The sequence below is a fragment of the Haemaphysalis longicornis genome, unplaced genomic scaffold, assembly GCF_048455015.1.
Source record: "Haemaphysalis longicornis isolate Haplotype H1 unplaced genomic scaffold, Haemaphysalis longicornis Haplotype H1 scaffold_74, whole genome shotgun sequence".
NCBI lineage: Eukaryota > Metazoa > Arthropoda > Arachnida > Ixodida > Ixodidae > Haemaphysalis > Haemaphysalis longicornis.
In genome coordinates, this window is record NW_027526431.1 from 515,316 (window position 1) to 534,174 (window position 18,859).

The 18,859-nt window shown below is 45.2% G+C and overlaps 1 protein-coding gene across 1 annotated transcript in view; it reads right to left on the reverse strand.

The window, feature by feature from the left end:
- Positions 1-611: 611 nt before the first annotated feature.
- Positions 612-18,859, reverse strand: part of LOC144148040 (uncharacterized) — a 42,737-nt gene continuing 24,489 nt past the window's right edge. The window contains exons 6-10 of the mRNA XM_077679641.1: positions 16,064-16,161; positions 15,368-15,474; positions 10,862-10,962; positions 2,048-2,136; positions 612-1,191 (exon numbers count right to left, since the gene is read on the reverse strand). Coding sequence (XP_077535767.1) covers positions 1,015-1,191; positions 2,048-2,136; positions 10,862-10,962; positions 15,368-15,474; positions 16,064-16,161 — 572 coding nt within the window. The 3' untranslated portion in view covers positions 612-1,014. The remainder of the gene's footprint in view (positions 1,192-2,047; positions 2,137-10,861; positions 10,963-15,367; positions 15,475-16,063; positions 16,162-18,859) is intronic.

Sequence of the window (18,859 nt, forward strand, 5' to 3'; positions counted from 1 at the left end):
CACACGACACACGACACCAACTGGCAGTCATTTTGTAAGGAGGCGTAGAGGAGGAAGGGGCTATAAAGGAGGAGAAGGAGATAGAGGAGGCGTGGGAGATTTTAATACGCCCATTATGACAAACGCAGTATTCACAGCTAGATACTGAGTTTTGTGAAGTGGTACAATCGTGGTAAATGCGCCTTTTTACGACGGCTTGTGGCCCCCGGTGTAAACTGGCAGTTTTTCCACCATCATACTACCAGTCGTGGGAGCAGGCCACCTGCCGTGAGGAGTTTAAAAGACGTATGCCAGCAAAAAAACTCCCATTCAGCCTAACTTGTGTTTTGTGCGTACTTACAAAAAGATGGTTCCTTATTGTAAAAGTTGATTTCACATCAATAAAATCACGGTCATATTTCCAGTCAACTTCATTTATTAGCTTTGACAATCGTGACAACAAAATGCACCTTACCAAGGGCAGTTGCCCTTGCTTAAGTGCATTCAGGTGCGTAAGTACAGAAATTCCCAACTGCAAAACATAACCCCTTTTTTGCCGAGTTAATTTCCTTCTCTAAGACATTGTAATCTGGGCTACGCAAATGCAGAATAAATATTTTTTAGTTGTCCATTATGGTGGGTATGACGGCCCACTGCTATATATGAATGCAAAATTCAGTTCACGTTGTTCCTGTGCAAGGGCGAAATACCCTTGTTACAACATGCTCACACATATTGAGCAATTCATTACCGCGCGAAATCAGCACATTCACAGTAAAAAATATCAGATTGGGCTAAGTAATAGCTTTGAAATATTTAGAATATGAGCTCTGCAATTTTGATCAGCGCATTTTATCAAACAAACGAGACTATCTCACTTGTTTGGTGCTCTTAAGTACGGTATAGTTTAAAGATTATTATAAGCATCTGTAACTCAAGAACTGAGGCCGTTTCATTTCAGGCGGCCAAGAAAAGTCCGTTGCTTTCCGCACTTTATCTGGCTGGATGTTAAAAAGGCAATCCAGCTCAGCAGGGTCAGCTGTCGCCGTGAGAGTTTATCCTGCGCAGGGCTGCCCCCCGGCGCCTTCTAGCAGCGCCCACGATGTGGCGCCGGTGGTCTCCCTCTCCTCTGTTTTCACGAGCACCTCCTGGAGGGGCCACCAGCTCTGCGTCCTCCATGACGAAAAATCGTCTGAGACCGAGGGCACGAATCTGCGAGGTTGAAAAAAAAATTCCGTTTTGGTTGTGTTACGCTAAAAATTCCTGCCTTGAGCCATACTCTAGATGCGCCGGCACCAGATACGCCGGCACATTCGCGCTGTAATTTTAAAACTCTAGTGTTTAATATGCTTACGAAAGGAATAATGACCCTAAGGTCAACAGCTACTTAAGTGTAATAGTAAAGACATGCGATTGAAAGAAACTGCAAGGAAAGGAGAGAGTGTGAGGACGATCTTACAAACGCGCTCCCAGCCGACAGCGATGTATTCGTCCGATAAGTGGTTAAGGTAAAGCCTTCCATAACGTACAATGGGATTTCGTGCACGCTAAGCAAGTACGGTTTCTCGAGTGATTACATGTTAAAACGCACGTTCGTCTCATTCACTTTTATATAAGACAGGGTTGCCGTATTGCTTTCTGCTAGTGTATTTTTAGGCCTAATTTAGTATACTGTTCTGTAGTTATATTATGGGATAGTTCTGTTTACTTATTTCATTCTATTGCCTGTTAAACCTTGTTTTTTATGGCTGCTTCACTTCGTCTTCGGAAGTGATACAGGTGGGCGTTCTCTTCCCGTGCATGCCGGATCCCACGCATCTCTAAACACAAGCACAAGATTCAAGAATTTGTCGAAGTAGGGCTAACAGTAGTAATTGTTGGTACTAGTGTGTTTTGCGTAGACTTCAGCCTGACGCGCATCACCAGGTATAGAACACGTTTAAAGCAGCACAAAAAAACTTTGAAGAAATGCCGAAACAAGGTTATTTGTGAGTGACCGAAGTCGGTGTTTTAAAAAGACATGCTTTGTAGGATTGTAGATGCAAAAGAGATCGGGTATGCGACGTACCACTACGTATCCAACGGTGAGCATCGCCATTAGTGTTAGAGCCGCCCCAAGCGCGAATATCATCAGCATCTCCGCGTACAGGAACAGCTCTGCAAGCAAACATCATAAATCTCAGTGTCCCCGTTACAGCCACTTTATTGAGAGCCAAATATATGTGCGGAACGCTATCCTCAAACCGCATTTAAGCATATGAATTCTTGCTGAGATGCCCTGGCATTTTCCTGTTCCTTTTTGCGATTCTTAAGGACTAAGACATTTATACATTTTTGGGGGGTGAGCCCAAAAGAAATAATTGAGCTGGGTCCTCCAACCTCGTTCAAAACTCTTTGCATTAAAAGGTACTAAATGGAATGTGGTAGTGTAGCGCGGTTTGAATTATTACTTTTTAATAATAGTAATTAATTTTTTTGCAATACGTCCAGTCTCTTAAGAGACAAAAGAAGGAAGAGACCAATTCTAGGAGACACTGATTATTAACTGCATTTTTGGAGGTAACGTATAAGATTAACTCCTGTAACAAATAAAAAAAACTACTACATACATACAAACAGGACATCCGCGGCCTTTATGAATTCGAAAATACGCCCACTTTGGAAGTGCCAAACTAAGTTACTCCTACATAAAAAAAGAATACAGTTGCATGCAAAAGGTAGGCGTGTACGTTCGTCTATCCCAAGAAATATACCTGGAAAACATAATTCAGGCTGATGGTAAACAAAAACACAAAAACCACGATTGTTTGCTAAACACTGAGTTTTCTCGGCGAACTCTGCCGATGGTTGTCAGTTAGTACTTCAATCCTCTAATCGATTTTATTTCCTGAGTGGACGGGGAAAAGGGCCGAAGAAATGATAAATGAAATATCTAGAGCGAACAGTTGGAAATGCCGGAGTATATAATGAACGTATTGTTATTGACTTTTTATTATCGCACAAGAAGCTGCAAAAATGCCCCACCAAAGAAACGCCTATCAGCTTCTCGGTAACTTTTACGATAATTCGCAGGAACAAATACCATATCTCCTTTCTGCCTATTTATGCGCACTGCAGTACAAAGGGTACACAGATTAATTTCAAATTGCTCATTTCTGTCGCTTCTCGAATAAAGTAGCTGCTTCCAAATCGCCCAAATTTGTGATACCGCATATCGAGTCGTCTGCCTTCCCTTGCCTTATTTCGCTTGCCGTTCGCTTGCTTAGATGGTACATCACTTTCTACCTGCCCGCAGTACACGCCCGGCCCAATCAGAATATTTACTTTTTGTTTGATTTATAAAATGGGTTCACTTTACTCTCCTCTGGCCTCGCCCTCCAATCTTACCCTTCTCCACACCAACGTCTCACTCGCGCTCAAATTGTTATTCTCCGCCCGATCCATACACACTCCCTCCGATCTCACCACATTTTACATCGCATACGTAAGTGCTGCGGTTCCCCAACCTGCCCTTCTTATGGCGCATACCCATCTACCCCCCCCTCCACTGGGACTGCCCCTCTCCGAACCTTTTCCCGTCCCTCCGCTCCATCACCTGACAGGAGACTTGGCTAGCTCCCCCACCCCCAACATACGTTACGACTGCCCGGGAGGCTCTGTGCCTTCATGATACTTTCCAAGGTCATTATGGCCCCCTATGAAGAAAGCGAGGCATCAGCCTCCATGTTTTAGCTGACCTGGACCAAGGATAATGGACAATACATGTTCGTCTCTCTCTCTCTCTCTCTAGTTTCCTTCCTTTTCCCAGGCGCTGATTTTCTATTGGAAAGAATTACTTTCTCATTATGTAGGTTTTCGGGTTTGACGGAAGTTTTGGGCGGCGGTTCAGTCAGCACTGACTATATGCATTGTATTTTGGTAACCGAAGTAGCATAGAACGACTGTCGGCCGTCGCGGATTACAAGTAATATTGTTACTGGTAAAGCGCTACTTTTTGCGGAATGTTGTGACATACTCATTACCGTTTCATAGTAGCAAAAAAATATAGGACGTCTTTATAGGACTTTTTTACGCTTCCCTTTACGGCGTATGCGGTAATTAGCTGCGCATGCGGGAGCAGTTGCCGATAGCGAGCATTTAACGGCATAGCGCATACCATCTTCATGATGCTTTTTTTCCCTCCGACAAAGTGTAAGATCACGTTTAATTTGAAGCGAAAGTCCTGTTTCAGCGCGTGACACTCATTGCAGCCGTTGAACCTAATATTGATTTGTGTTGTTTATTAGTGATTGTTGTAAATGATCACGAGGACAGCGACAAACGACAAGTTTTCTCGGGTGGGTAAGGAGTATAACCACGCCTAAATGTACCAAGTATTCCCGCTTCAAGCAGTTCAGATGACTTCCAAACTATATCACTAGTAACCTTAATTTTAGGCACACAAATCAATGTGTTAGGAGCCTATGATAGGCATTGAAAAGGGATATTTAGCCATATAAGCGCCAAATGCATTCGGGTGGGCATATATTGGCTGAATTCGTATTTATTTCAGCCGCATATTTTAGGACAAAGTTCTGACTCGCAGTGACACCTCTGAAAGGTCGTGTGCTGTGGGAGCGTAATTTATTGTTATTCGTGAAAATAAGCGACACAAAAGTTCCTATCTTAACATTTAGGTGAAATGTATGGTGCCTCGACACTAAAACAAAGGACTGAAAACCATGAACAACCTAACCCATCTCATTAATTTGCTGCTTGAAGGTGTACCTCGTTTCACTCGAAAATTGTGTGCGGAAAAACAATGCTTAACGCTCCCTGAAGTGGGGGTCGTGCTTGTACTTCGGGACTCTCTATGAGATAATTTCACCTAGAATATCAGAATGTTTGCTGCTGAGAACCCTCGGGTGTTCTGTTAGCACAGGGAATCCGGGAATTTTATATCAGACATAGTTAAGCCGCCGGTTCTTCAGGAATGGTGGCGGATCTGTCCTATACCTCCCAAATGAGCTCAGCATTCTTAGAGTGCCGCCCTAGCTCTCAGGTTTTCAAATGCTTTCTTCAAAGGGTGTTAAATGATCATACGAATCTGTCGTATTACGTTGAAGTGCAGTGTGCCGTAGATATGGTGGGCGGTGACCCTTTCGCCGACTTTAAATACCACCTGCGAGTGTTTTTGTTGTAATTTTCAGCCCTAGCCGAGTTGCTTAAAGGATAATAACGGGCTCTGGTGAAGTGGGCAAAATCGGTAACGGCTGCTTGAAGACACAACTGAGCTTCGAATGAAGATCTTAACTGCAACAATCATTCGTTGACAGAGCAGACGACCTTTTCAGCTCTTCACAACACCGATGAATCCCGTGGATATTACAATAAAATGGAATAATTCGGTTACGAATTACTGAGCCGTTCTACCCTGCAGAAGCGGATGACTAGCGAAGCTGCGAGAACAACTCCGATCGGTAGCTATGCATACCGATTATGAACATTAAACAGCACGCGAATTTCTTTGGAACTAACTCCCTTTATTCTTGGTTTCCAAATTCTCTTAAAAGTTATTCGGCATGACGAATGATGGCTTTCACGACAAGACTACTTAGAAAGTACCGATATGCTCATTCCTATGCGCTCCTTTTCTCGTTACGTCTTTGTGCTACACGTGCTGCAGCTTGCGGGCCAGTGGCGTACCCGTGATCCGCGGCTGACCGTGCACGCGTTCGCTGCGACCCCTTAAAACTTTGGAGTCTCAGACTTGAATGCGGTTTTCCCTCAGGAGCCGTCTTTGACAATGAGCGGCATGTTACGCGGCTATGTTGCCTTCATTTGCTTCTTTGCTTGTTTTTAAAGACGATAGTCTTTCTTGGGCTACTTAAACTCAGAAATTTTGGTCTGTTTGTTTGTCTATATGTCTGTCTGTCCGTCTGTCTGTCTGTGACTCGATTCAGCCACCCCTTTTTTTTCTTTATTGCCTGCTTTGGCACATACAGAACACAGACATTCATTCACAAACAGCCGTCAACCTGACTTTGGTTGACGTCATGTGTTTAAAAGTCCCTTAGGTGTACCAACGATTCCATGTCTGCCAGACATTCGGACGGATTCGACACATATTTTTGATTTTCCACGTATTCACTCATTGCTTCTCTAAAATACTGTCTCGCGCTTCGCGCATCGATGTCAGAGTACCTTGCGGCCATTCTTGCTTTCCAAATAGAGCTCAATCCAACAAGCACGATGAGGTCGTAAGGCATACCATCCTCGTTTTCAACAGGCAAGTACCGTATACCTTGGGCATCCACAGGCAGATCCTTTTTCAGAGTTCGTTGGAGCACATCCCACAGGAACCCAGCATCCCAACAATCGATGAATACATTCTCAATCGTTTCAGCTTTTTTGCATATGATACAGTCAATTCCCCATGGAACGAACAAGTCTTTTTCTGCCATCCACGTCTTAACAGAGAGGGTTCCAATATGCAGTTTGAAGAAAAAAGTCTTTACGCTAGGGGGTACCTGCATACGCTTAACTCTTTTAAGCACATCTTTACCCCTACCTACTCTATAAATCAACCGGTACATTGGTTCAGGGAGGACTACATCACACACGTCTTTATACAACTTTTTCCTATTTACTTGACACAAGTAATCCCAAGAAAATCGAACAGCCAAGAAACGGCATGACAGTACAACTTCTCTCATAAAACCATGCAGGCCGCCAGGTATAACATTGGACGTGACTATAATATCCGGTAACGCTCTACCCAAGCGCAATTGACAGATAGTTCTTAACGTTGGGTCCTTAACATCGCGGAGAAACAAGAAACGGTTTGCAATTTGACGTATAAACAAGTGTGCTAGTCCCAAACCTCCGTCCCTGACCCTACGATACAGGTTTGTCCGGCTTGTCAGTTCCCAGTTTGACCCCCATATAAACACAGCGAATACACGATGCAGCCTTTGAACATTAGCTCGGGAACAGTGAAGAACCTGAAGGACATACCACAGTCTGCTTACAAAAAATAAGTTGCACACAGTCGTTCTTGAAAATATTGATAAGCTCCACCCTTTCCACTTTTCTGCCCTTTCTTTCATTACTTCGGCTTCCATCCTCCAATACGGATCGCTGTCTTTATAAAACTCCAAAGGCACACCTAAGTACTTTGCCGGTGTGCTGACCCAATTCATGTTAGCGAAGATGCTTGGGGTTGATGGCCAATTTCCATGCCAAAAGCCCAGGCATTTTTTCCAGTTTACGGCACTCCCATTCGCCTCACAGGATCGTTTGACCCGGCCAAAGCAAAACAATGCCTGCGCAATAGTCTTATATAGTCACACTAAATCTACCTGTCTTGGTCCAGTGTAATGTTCATACTTGTCAACACAGTTGAAGAAGAACATGACATTACGCAAATATGAGACAACGAATCAATAAAGAAGTGATATTCGCAGTGTTCCTTTATAAAAATTTAAACATGCTTGACTTTTGCGAAATTAAATACTTGATCAACTGCAGAAAAAGAATTCACTCCGCCGTCGCCTGCTGTCGCCCGCGCAACTATAGCTTCTGGCGCCAGTTTAAGAAATCAACCGGCAACAGTTACACAAGGTTCCACTAGATGGGTTCCACGTTCTGCTTGCAACGCACGTGGAGTAGGGAAACGCGGTTCTATAAACGTTGAAGTAAGGCGCCTCGATTAACGCGCGTCTTCGCCGTACGGCAACGTTCGCATCGAGACACCCGGTTTGGAGCAGTGGAACGCGGGAAGTTTAAAATGATTTAAGCAAACATTTGGCGTCTTTACCTTGAGAGGAGCGTGACGCAAGAGGAACAACATGAGAGGTGAGCAGTAAAGCGAAGGGAGGCATTTACTTCGGAAATGCCGATAAAGACTATCGTCTTTTGAAGTCATTTGCAACGAAAGGAGCAGATACGCGGCCATTTTTTTTATTGCTTTAGGAATGGATAGGGCAAGTCGGTAAAAGTTTTCGACGTTGATACGTGGAGACAGAGTTATGAACGACATAGGTCGAAAGATCCCGTGCGGACAGGGGGAAGTAGGTGAGCTTGGCTGTGGTGTCGCTTATCACTGGCCGATGGGGATGCGGAAGAGATGGTGAGGCCTCCAAAGGTGTCGATGGCTTGAGCACGGTTAGCGCTTCTCGCCGTGTTTGGCAAGGGGCGCGGATTTTTCTGGTACGCGGCGTGCGACAAACGCCCAGTTTCGGGCTTCTGAAGGGAGAACAGTCCTTGCAGATCATATACTCAAAAAACCAACTAAATGCATATAGAACACCAAAAAGGCATTTTTGGGCGCTATAAAGACTGAATAGGCCCATATAGTCGAAATACGCACAAAAAAGCCCATATAGTGAAAATAGGCATTTGTGGGCCCAATAAACGTTTTTTTTGTAAATGCTCCCTTTCCCTTAGTTCACGCTTATAGGTTAAATAGGCTTTAAGCGGAATAAAGATAAAAGAATAGGCATTTTGCCGCGCGTCGCGGCCTCTAATTATTATGCTTCCTAAATCTTACTAAGAAGGGAAGTCTTTCGTGTTATAATTACAACACATTTTGTTCACCTACTTCCAAATTCTTAGCTCATGGTTGTATTCTAGTTAATGTTTTTATTTGCAGCGCAGTTTGCGTAATAATAACAACACAATGCACTGACCTACACTTGAAAAATATTTAACGTGGTACGGTATTCTAGTCTGCGCTTTTTTGTTAATTTGGAGCACTGTTTTCATTAACTTGGCACGCCCATGAGGAATACCTGCTCCCCTTCGTTGCTCGAACTTTGTTTCTTTCGCCGTTACAAATAAGACGCACGCGTTTTATCCGGGCATTTCTGAGGGGTGTCACAGGTATGTAAAAACAGATGGGCTCGAAATATTTATCAGTGCAAAGCTACGCCATTCAAAGAATGTCAACTTTGTAAAAACCTAGATATAGGACAGCCGAAGTCATCCGCGAAGTCTGTTTACCGATATTACGGCATGGTACGTTTCAGCTTGAGTCGTTTTTTTTTCTACCACCCCGGCAGGCAGATTTACCTTAAATCCAGCCGGCCTTCATGCCCCGACCTTTACTAATCAGAGAGTGCGCATTCATGCCGACCTTCACAACCTCTAACCCGATAGGCCAAATCCCCGTAATATGCGCCTGGAGCACAATGTCAAACGCTGTGAACATCAGTACGCGTCTTAGCACTTAAATGGCCCATAAAGCAGAGCACTCATATCTGCAGGTAGCCAGTTATTGTCACCACGACGCTTATGCAGTCACTGCTATTTTCGATCCTAAAGGGCCTCCTTACGCCAGTCAATCACAAGTGTTACCTCTGATTCGAAAACAGCCATTTAAAATTCAGCCCCGGGTAACATTTACCCGCAGACTCTCAAAATTCGTCTTGAAAACCCTCCCATCTCCCACGCGGGGCTGATTTGGACTTGTGCCTTTGAGGGGTTGGAAGGAAACGAAGCGGCTAACCTTGCAGGTCGAGAGCTAACCTTCCGAGGTTGGTCAAGTCGCACCCCTTCTTACGGGGCCCAGCCAACCCGCGACAGCCTTTTGACTTTTCAAGAAATGACTTGTCACTGTTGCCTACCGTTCGGGCGCTACCGCCGCGGCAGGCGGCAACCACTGGTCACTGTCTATCCGAGAGGAATGATATCGGCACCTTCTCCAAACCAACCCCCTCTCTTGTCACGCCAGACTACAAGCGATAATGTCCCTCAATATTTCTTCGCTACCATTGACCTGCCTGCAAACAACGCCACCTCTGCAAAGCCTCCTGAATAGCCAGCCATATAGTTTGGCAATGCCCCCATAAGTCGTTCCCTCCCACCTCTACTGAACAGCACTAGGAGACGGCCTTAGGCATCTCGGACTCGGAAGTCCATGGAATTACTGAAAGAGCAGCGCAGGTCACAGACAACCTCCAAGCGCTGGTCACCACTCGTCGTTAATCTTACCGATGCCCCAATAAAGTTTATTCTCTCTCTCTCACTCACGTAATATTGCAATTCAACACGCGTTGTGCAGTTAATTCAGATAATGTTCGTTACATGGCAATGTACGCAGGAAAATTTTCATAGTTGGCGAACCACAGCAAGCGGTAGACCCTCGCTTTTGTACCGCAATATTATTTCCATCAGTGAGTGTCAGCAAGGGTGGAAGTATCTATAGCGTCTCCGGTTGTACGTAGATTACAGAGTGTCAGTATAGCGGCTGGCGAAGGCTCACGCTAAGGCGGTGGGTTACCCGAATCCGACTGTGCATGCACACGCGTGGCGGGCGCGGAGGTCGCTTCTCAACGGAAGTTATTGGTGGGAATGGCGAGGGCCCGCCCGCGGAACTCGACACTACCAGAATGAATCCGTAAGTGCCCAATCCAGTTCTGGTACCCGCCGCCGTAGCGTTAGTGGACACTACCCGTTTTTGTAGAAGTAGAGGAGGTAGAAGCGGGGCGTGCATACTGTCATCATTAAGAAATAATGAAGAGAGAAGCGCGTTTCCAGTTCTGTTCTACCGGGACGCATTGTTTTCTTGCTGTTCACAACACCTGCTATGCCAAAATTCTATATTGAAGAGTTCCAGCGAGTTACCCTGCAACCGTACCGTTTCGGTTGTGCTGGGACTCGATTGGGCATGTGCGCATTTGTTCTGTTAGGGTGGCTTAATTCTGGCGACGGGCAGCCCGCCTCGCCAAGCCTGCGCATTTGTTCCGGTGGCGGTTGACTCGCCTTCTCGTGCCTGTGTGCGCATGCGCAGTCGGGTCCGGTACAACGGAACCGGTACGGAAAAAGAGTAACACGCTAAGCTAAGGCAGCCTACTACTTTCACGGCAAATGAGGGCACCGAACCGTCCTGAACGAGGCTCACCGAAGCTGAGTCGACTTCTTCGAGATGCCACAGATGAGCTGCTGTAGAGAACGCCCGTGCCATTGGAGGTTTTACGGAAGGAGCGAACTGTGTATTTGTATCTGGAATTAGACAGAGTTTATATTTGAAACAAACTGCGGCTACATGAATGCGTTTGAATGGGACACATTCCGATGCGTTACAATGCTTACTGGGTTTTGGTTTTCATGACTAATTCTCACGAGTACAATTCCGCTATAGTACGCGGGGTAGCAGCCCACACGTACCAGACTATTTCAAGAGCAGGGCTGCCTATATTGAGTTATTGAACTCCTCAGGAAGCAAGAATAACCTCTTCGGCGACACAATGCAGTCCGATGTAGGGTGAGTACCAACACCGAATATGTTCTATCAGAACACAATTTGTACATCTAGGTTGTCGTCTGAGAGACCCGCACGTATTATTACATGGTGAGTGCACGTCGTGGGCCTCACCAAGCAAGTAGGTATGTACATGCAAAATACAATCAGGACTACGTACCCTTAGCTGCTTCCGCCTACTCATCTGCGAAATATTCTCCCGACTGCGAGCCATAATACCGCATCTTAGTGAATGACAGCGCACCGTCCTCCAGACAGCAACACCGCAAATTATAAACAAACTTAATGAATTCGCAGACCCCTAATTCGAACTTGTACATATATTGAATTGGGACAGTTATCTTGGGGATTTAAACCTGGGATAACTTTAGTGCAAGCAGGATTACCGTCATAAATCAATGCCTGTGGCGAAAGCTCAAGCCAAACACTCGCTCAGCGTATGATGCATGAAAAATGCACCGAGGTGGTGATTACAAAATATAAAATTCAGTATCTTGAAAAAATACAAGCACCACACACGGACAACAACCTGCGCGTTCGAGCGTGCGATGCGAAAGCGCACTGAGAGCATTAGCGAGCCGACGCATGGCACGGGCCGAGCGTAATTGCTCTCCTGTCCCAGCATCATCTAATTAGTTTTTCACGAATATTCATCTGGTCAGCCATTACATGAAGAAACAGTAATGCGGCGACCGGTCAATTTAAAAATAAATGTTGAAAGATGTTTTCAAACCCACGTGGCTTCGGAAGCGTCTTTTAACACTTTTTGACTTCGTCAGAGACTTTAATACTGTTTCTACCTTCCACCTAATGTTCATAGGACCGGTTTTCATGCTGCTCTATGCGTGCTGTTCTTGAGCTAGTAGTGTCTCTTTCCCGAATCATTGTTACTAGCACAGTACGGCTTGTAATGAGCATTGCATATTTGCAGGCTTAACTTAAAGAAAGAGAAGCCTCAAAGTTCAACTGGATTACTTCCTTTATATGACGCACATGCTCACTGAACGGCCTTTGACAACACAGCACCGCAGGCGCCAAAAGCAAATCCTGTGAACGCTCGCTAATGATTTAAATATTCACATGCTGCTTCTTTCCACGCAAACCGCGCAACCCTCCTTCCTTGTATCGGTAAATCCTACGAACGGTCTTCCACCGCTGAGTTAGCATTAACTAACTGATAAATGAGGCTGTTCTCGAATTACCCTAATCTCTTTCTCAAGGTTTTTGAGGATGTGTGCCATAACGATGAACGGGTTGCCACATGCATCAACTGGTTTTGTATTACCTGCCGATACGAGACTTGATACTGGGGTGTTCTACAGTTAATCTTCATAAGGCATCATAAAACGATGAATGCTTGATTTAATGAAGGAAGGTGGTTGTTATACAGCTGTTGCTGCGTTGATAAGCAGAATAACTGCACAATATGTGCAGTCAACGCCGCATTCACCTTGCTTCACAACGTACTATGTGCTCTAGACATGTGGCAACGATCAGTCACCAAGGTAATTTTGTGCAGTTTTCACACTTGCAAGCATAGGATTGGGCTGTTTTTCTGTTTTTTGTTTTTGTTCTTGTGCCGTCACGTACAGCTTACCGTTTCCTGACCATATCGTGTTTAACGATAGCGTTTGTTCCGTATTTACCCGTGAAAACATTATCAGTTGTCCTAACGTAAGCCATGTTGCTTACACTAACGTGCCAGTTATTACGATTAGCGAAGTCGGTATTCAATGTTTACTAAACAAACTAAAAAACTGTTTTGCTCCGGACCAGCTCGGATTCAATAATAAAATACTAATGAATACTTCTGATGGTATCTATCGCATCTTGTCCGGTCTTTTTTCACAGTCCATTTCATCTGGTGTAATTTCTGAAGTTTGGAGAATAGCAAAAGTAACACCCATTTTTAAATCCGGCAATTCCTTATCACCACTCAACTACAGACCGATATCAATAACAAGCACTATTTGTAAACTTCTCGAACACATCATCCACTCATAGGTGATTAGTTATTTGGAAGAACATAATATCATCTTTATATACCAACACGGGTTTACGAAAGGGTATTCGTGTGACACTCAGCTCGCTGTTTTTATTAACGATATTCACTCATCCGTTGACGCTGGGCTTCAAATCGACTCAATGTTTCTAGATTTTTCCAAAGCTTACGATCGGGTACATAACCACAGATTGCTATTCAAACTTACACAACTTAATATCCACCCTCTTGTAATTGCATGGGCTAAAGATATTCTGTCCCAAGGGTTGAATTCACATCTGCTAATAACGTTAATTCTTCTTTCGGTCAAGTACTATTTGGTGTTCTACAAGGCAGTGTCCTGGGCACTTTAATTTTTCTAATTTTTATTAATGACTTACCTAATTGCGTTTCTTCAAGGATCAGGATGTTTGCTGATGACTGTGGTATTTACCGTACAATAACCTGCTCTACTGACCAACTGGCCCTCAAAACTGACCTTGAATCTATATCTACTTGGTGTTCCACTTGGTTAATGTCGTTTAATAATTCGAAAACTAAACTTATGTCCTTTACAAACCGCGCATCGTGCATTCAAGCTTCCTATTCCTTAAATAACACAACTGTTGAGCTAGCAGACACTTACAAGTACCTGGGACTTAACCTGCACTGTGACCTGACATGGAATCATCATATCGACATCATTTTTGCATCCGCCAACCGCTCATTGGGTTTTTTTAAAGCAGAGACTAAAACATGCTCCATCTAACCTCCACAAACTTGCATACACAACTGTCATCAGACCTAAAATTGAGTACGCATCTGCCATTTGGGACCCTGACAAAGCATACTTAGTTGACAAAATTGAATCCCTTCAAAATCGTGCCGTTCGTTTCATCTTTTCAGATTATTCACGTCATACCAGCGTCACGGCTCTAAAACTTCGCGCATCTTTACCTATGCTATCAGATCGGCGGAAACTGTCACGTTTATCATTGTTTCATAAACTGTACCCTCACTCTTCTCTTCATCCTGATTTCTTTTCATCGACACCGACCATCTTTCCCCTACGGGACCATGCCTTAAAAGTGACACGTGTGAAATGCCACACTTCCAAATATTCACAATCCTTCATACCTCGCACAATTGTGCATTGGAATGCCCTACCATCTCACATTGTAAATTTTACAGATCCGACCAAATTCCAAGAACTTTTACACACTTACTTCGTATGTTAACTTTACTAAAAAAGTGTTTTGATAGGTTCTAGAGTTCTTTCAAGATTTTTTGTTTTTTTTTCTTTCTTGCTTTCTTTTTTTCTTTTTTTTGCCTCACACCCACTTGTATTTATTTGTTTGCCTATAAACGTGGTGCTAGTACTCTTTTTTTTTTAGTTCTCAATGTATCCTGCCCCCTATGTAATACCCTCCTGGTGAGGGCCTTTAGGGGTATTTTTGAATAAATAAATAAATAAATAAATTTCTAACGTCCTCGCCACAAAATAAAAAAAACGAAAGATTAGTCACTCGCTGAGAAATAAAAAAAAACCTTGTTAACGCCTAGAACTCTCAATATTACCTCTGGTTTTAACGCATCTTGCTACACGCACTGCTTTCTCGCGCAGCTTTCAAAGCACATGCTGAAATTGCCATCTGTAGTGTCACTAAAGTCACGTGATGAGCCACTAAAGATAGAGATAAGTCACGCTACGACTAATGTAAAGAAAACGTTTCTAAAGCCTAGAACTCACAATACTTCCTCTTGTTTTGAAGCATGTTGCTGCACGCACTAATTTCTCGCGCAGCTTCCAACGTACCTGCTAAATGTGCCACCTGTAGTGTCACTAAAGTGTTCTTTGTTCTTTGCTTTGGGAAAGATTCTATTTCCTGCATTGCCAAAACAGATGTATGGTGTGCCGTACTGATAGATGTGGGCATTGGCGTTTCAGAAGGTTTCTGGTTGGGCGAGAAGTTTTTCGTAATTTTCTAAATTTCAAGAAAAATGTGCGCGGTAGTCTAGTATTTGGGGGCTACTGTGTATCCTTGAGTACCAAACGCCTTTTTCGTTGCGTGGCCAAAAAATATATTTGTATCAATTACCTAATGCAGCAATAACATGCAGACATTAGGATGTAGGATGCATTGATCCACCAGTAGCTGTCTTACCGGATGAACGGCGCTAGTCCCTTGAGCACAACAGAAGAAGCGTTGCGCGGAAGGTCAGCCCCGGAACAGGCACGGGGAGAGAGGCTGCCTGCGCGGCACCATTTCACCTGAAAATCAATGCATATTCGTAAATAAACCAAGACAAGGAGAGATACGTGCACATGGAGTGACACAGTGCCCAAATGAAAAGGCCTGTGGGCACACTTTTGGCATTACGTAGAAACAGCCCTAAATGGCGTTTGTTTTAGTCATTTTATATAGAAACAGCTGTTGTGAAGCGATCTGTGTTTTTTAAGGGGAAGGGGGATGGGTGGGGGACGACTGCATAGTCTTAAAACTGCATCTCTGGGTGATTGGCGAACACGTAAGGCTGCCCATTTTGAGAGGCAGTGGGTGCATTTGATGATGTGTGAGGAACCTGTAAGAATGGTTACCCTCTCAAGTATTTTCACAAAAAAAGAATGGGTAATTACTATGAAGATATCCAGAATTTCTAAATAAGTATATTATTTACGATTCGTCGCGTGAGATTTTCGGCCCACAATTGTTGTGTGTTATATTTCACATAAGTATTGGTTGTTTTAGGGCTGTACGGCACAGGAAAGCCCCGTGATGTTCTTCCCGTAACGCTTCGCAGAGAAAAATTGGATCGTGCTTTTTGAAGCAAACTGCGAAGAGAACCAAATGTCTTCGTACATGAAAGCCGTCCACCCGATGTGCCGATGCTGTCCACCGAATTCGCACAGCCGACCACGATAAGGTTCGCACCGTGGCATCACATGGCGGGTCGGGCTCTACGTGAGAAAACAACAGAGAATGGGAAAACACACATGATCACATTCTACCTAATTACATATTAGTCCAACAATTGTAGGTGGTTTTGTCACTGCTCCACCTTTAGGTTCTCACGGTTATGACGTCGTCTGACAATCCAAATTGAACATTTCGTGATGCAAGGTAAAGAAAAAGTACAGCAAAGTATGATATAAAGTAATGTTACGTGCTTTCTACATAAGCTTGGTCCGCGGTGGCCGCTTTTCTGATGGAGGCGAAAAGCAAAAACGCCCGTGTGTACGAGATTTCGGCGCACGTTAAAGATCCCCAGGTGGTCAAAATTAATCCGGAGCCCTCCACTACGGCGCGCCTCATCGCCTGCGTTGCGTCGGCGCGTTAAACCCTACAATCAATCAACCTACATAAGCTTGGTGGTGTTCTCTCGAAGTTTATGAAGTATTAACGTGACCTGCGCGCTGTTTCTTTAAAATTCCACGTAGTTTGATGTCATTCGTATGCTTCACTGCCTGTATGGGACCCCAAGAACGTTCAAGAGATCTATAGCCGTTTTCACCTGTGACACCCCAAACAAATGATGCTGGAAATAAAACTTCACTTGATAGATGGAGAAACGACTCATCCGCCGCACCTAGATGAAATGTGAAGAGAAAATTTAGCAGGTTATATGCAGACCTATAATATATCTCAAAAAGCTTCGTAAATTTCAAAGAAAAACAAAGAAACGGTGAGCTCACTCGCCCTGTGCAACACGACACAAAAATGAAGACGGACTACGATCCAGTCAAGTTGGCCCCTGTTGTACGGTCAACCTCCAAGGTCACGTGGCATCCACGGCGACATCGCGGGCAAGGCGCGTGAAGAATTTTTGTAGAACTGATCTCGGAATAAACTGGTGCTGACGCGGAGTTTCTGGGTCTGCCTCCTGCTTGCGGCGTACACCTACGACCATCCTTAAAATTGGCCTTGCCGGCCTTCGCCTCCATCCTGGGGAGCGGCTGCGGCTGCAGAGCCACGGAAAACAGAGGCCACACCGACGAACCGAAACGCCTTCAGTTGCTTTTCCAAGTATGTCGACGTTCATTATTAAGCCTTCCGATCCCTTTTGCTTTTCTTCACCCCACGAGTGGCCCAAATAGCAGAGGAAGTTGAACGCTTCTACAGGAGGTCAGGCCTGAGCGTGAAGCAGGTAGAACACTAAGTAGAAGCATTGCTCTACATCATGGGGGACAAGGCTAAGGACATCTTCAGCACATTTGAGCTCGCCCCTGCCGAAGCAAAGAAATTCAGCATCGTGATGGACTACTTCGATAAATATTTCATTCCTCGCCGCAATGGGATCTACAATCGAGCACGCTTCATCACGTGGGTGCAAGAAGAAGGGGAGTCTTCCGAAGACTTCGCGAAGGCACTTCACGCACTGTCCCAGGATTAAGCGTTCGGCAGCCTTCAGGAGCAGCCGGTTCGTGACCGATTAGTCGCGGCTATTCGCGACAAGAAGTTGTCTGCCAGACTACAGCTTGACTCTGACCTAACGCTTCACAAAGCCCTAGAATGGGTACGCCAGCTCGAGACAGCCAGGCAACAGCAAGCAGAGCTTTACTCCGACCTGGCAGCCGTCAACATGTTGGGCTTTACACGTCGTGCGCAGTGGCAAGACACACGCAAACCACCTTCTAACTCGAGTCAAAGAAGACCCGCGACTAACCCATCTCAGGGCTCTAGGACTTGCCGTTGGTGTGGTAGAAATTGGCACTCACGATCTACCTGCCCAGCAAAGGCCGCAAAATGCAACTCCTGTCACATAAAGGGACACTTTTCGTCCGTATGCCTCTCCAAACCGGTGGACATTGTTCAATGCACCGATCAGAAAGCCGAGTGTGAGTTTCTTGGCACCGTGAGTTCACCTGGCATCCAAAACAGGGAAGGTACTGCAAGGACAATCTTTGAGGTGTAAAATAGACACGGCCGCAGATGAAACTGTACTCTCACCAGAAGCCTTCGAACGACTTCAACATCGTCCCATTTTGGTCAAGTCTCCACGCATGCTCCACGGGCCAGATGGGCAGTCGTTGTCTGTACGGGGAGTAGCACGACTGCAGCTAATGTTCTGAGATCAACCGGATACCGAAGATGTCCACGTTCTCAACGAAGAGTGCTACCCTCTCCTTGGGAAGCCAGCAATTGAAAAGCTCCGGCTGATCACTTGCCTCAACTCTATCAGCCACACGGTCAACCCTAAAAGGGAGTTCCCGTCACTTTTCACTGGCCTAGGCACTCTGCCAGGAGAGTACGTCCTTCGCCTTCAAGATGGAGCGACGCCGTTTGCACTGTGCTCACCCCTACGCATTCCGATTCCGGTTTACGAGAAGACCAGAAAGTAACTGAAACGGATGGAACCGAGACCTGCTCCCGCCACAGACGCAAAGGCGGAACTGGCTGCACAGAAAGGCACACCGCTACAGTCATGGCCGTCCTTCTCTCAGATATCAGAAGCCCCAGAGCCGCCCCAAGCGTCCTGTCTTTTTCAGCCCCTGCAGCCCTTCGAGACGCCACAACGGCAGTCACCGCTTCTGGAGTGGCCGGTGCGTCTTCAAAATGCCACAGAGAGCACTGCGCTCCATACCAGAGCATCCTTGGTTCCGAAGCCACAGAAGGTACCTGCCCAGGAGTCACAAGCGGGGACTTTGGCTAAGAGCA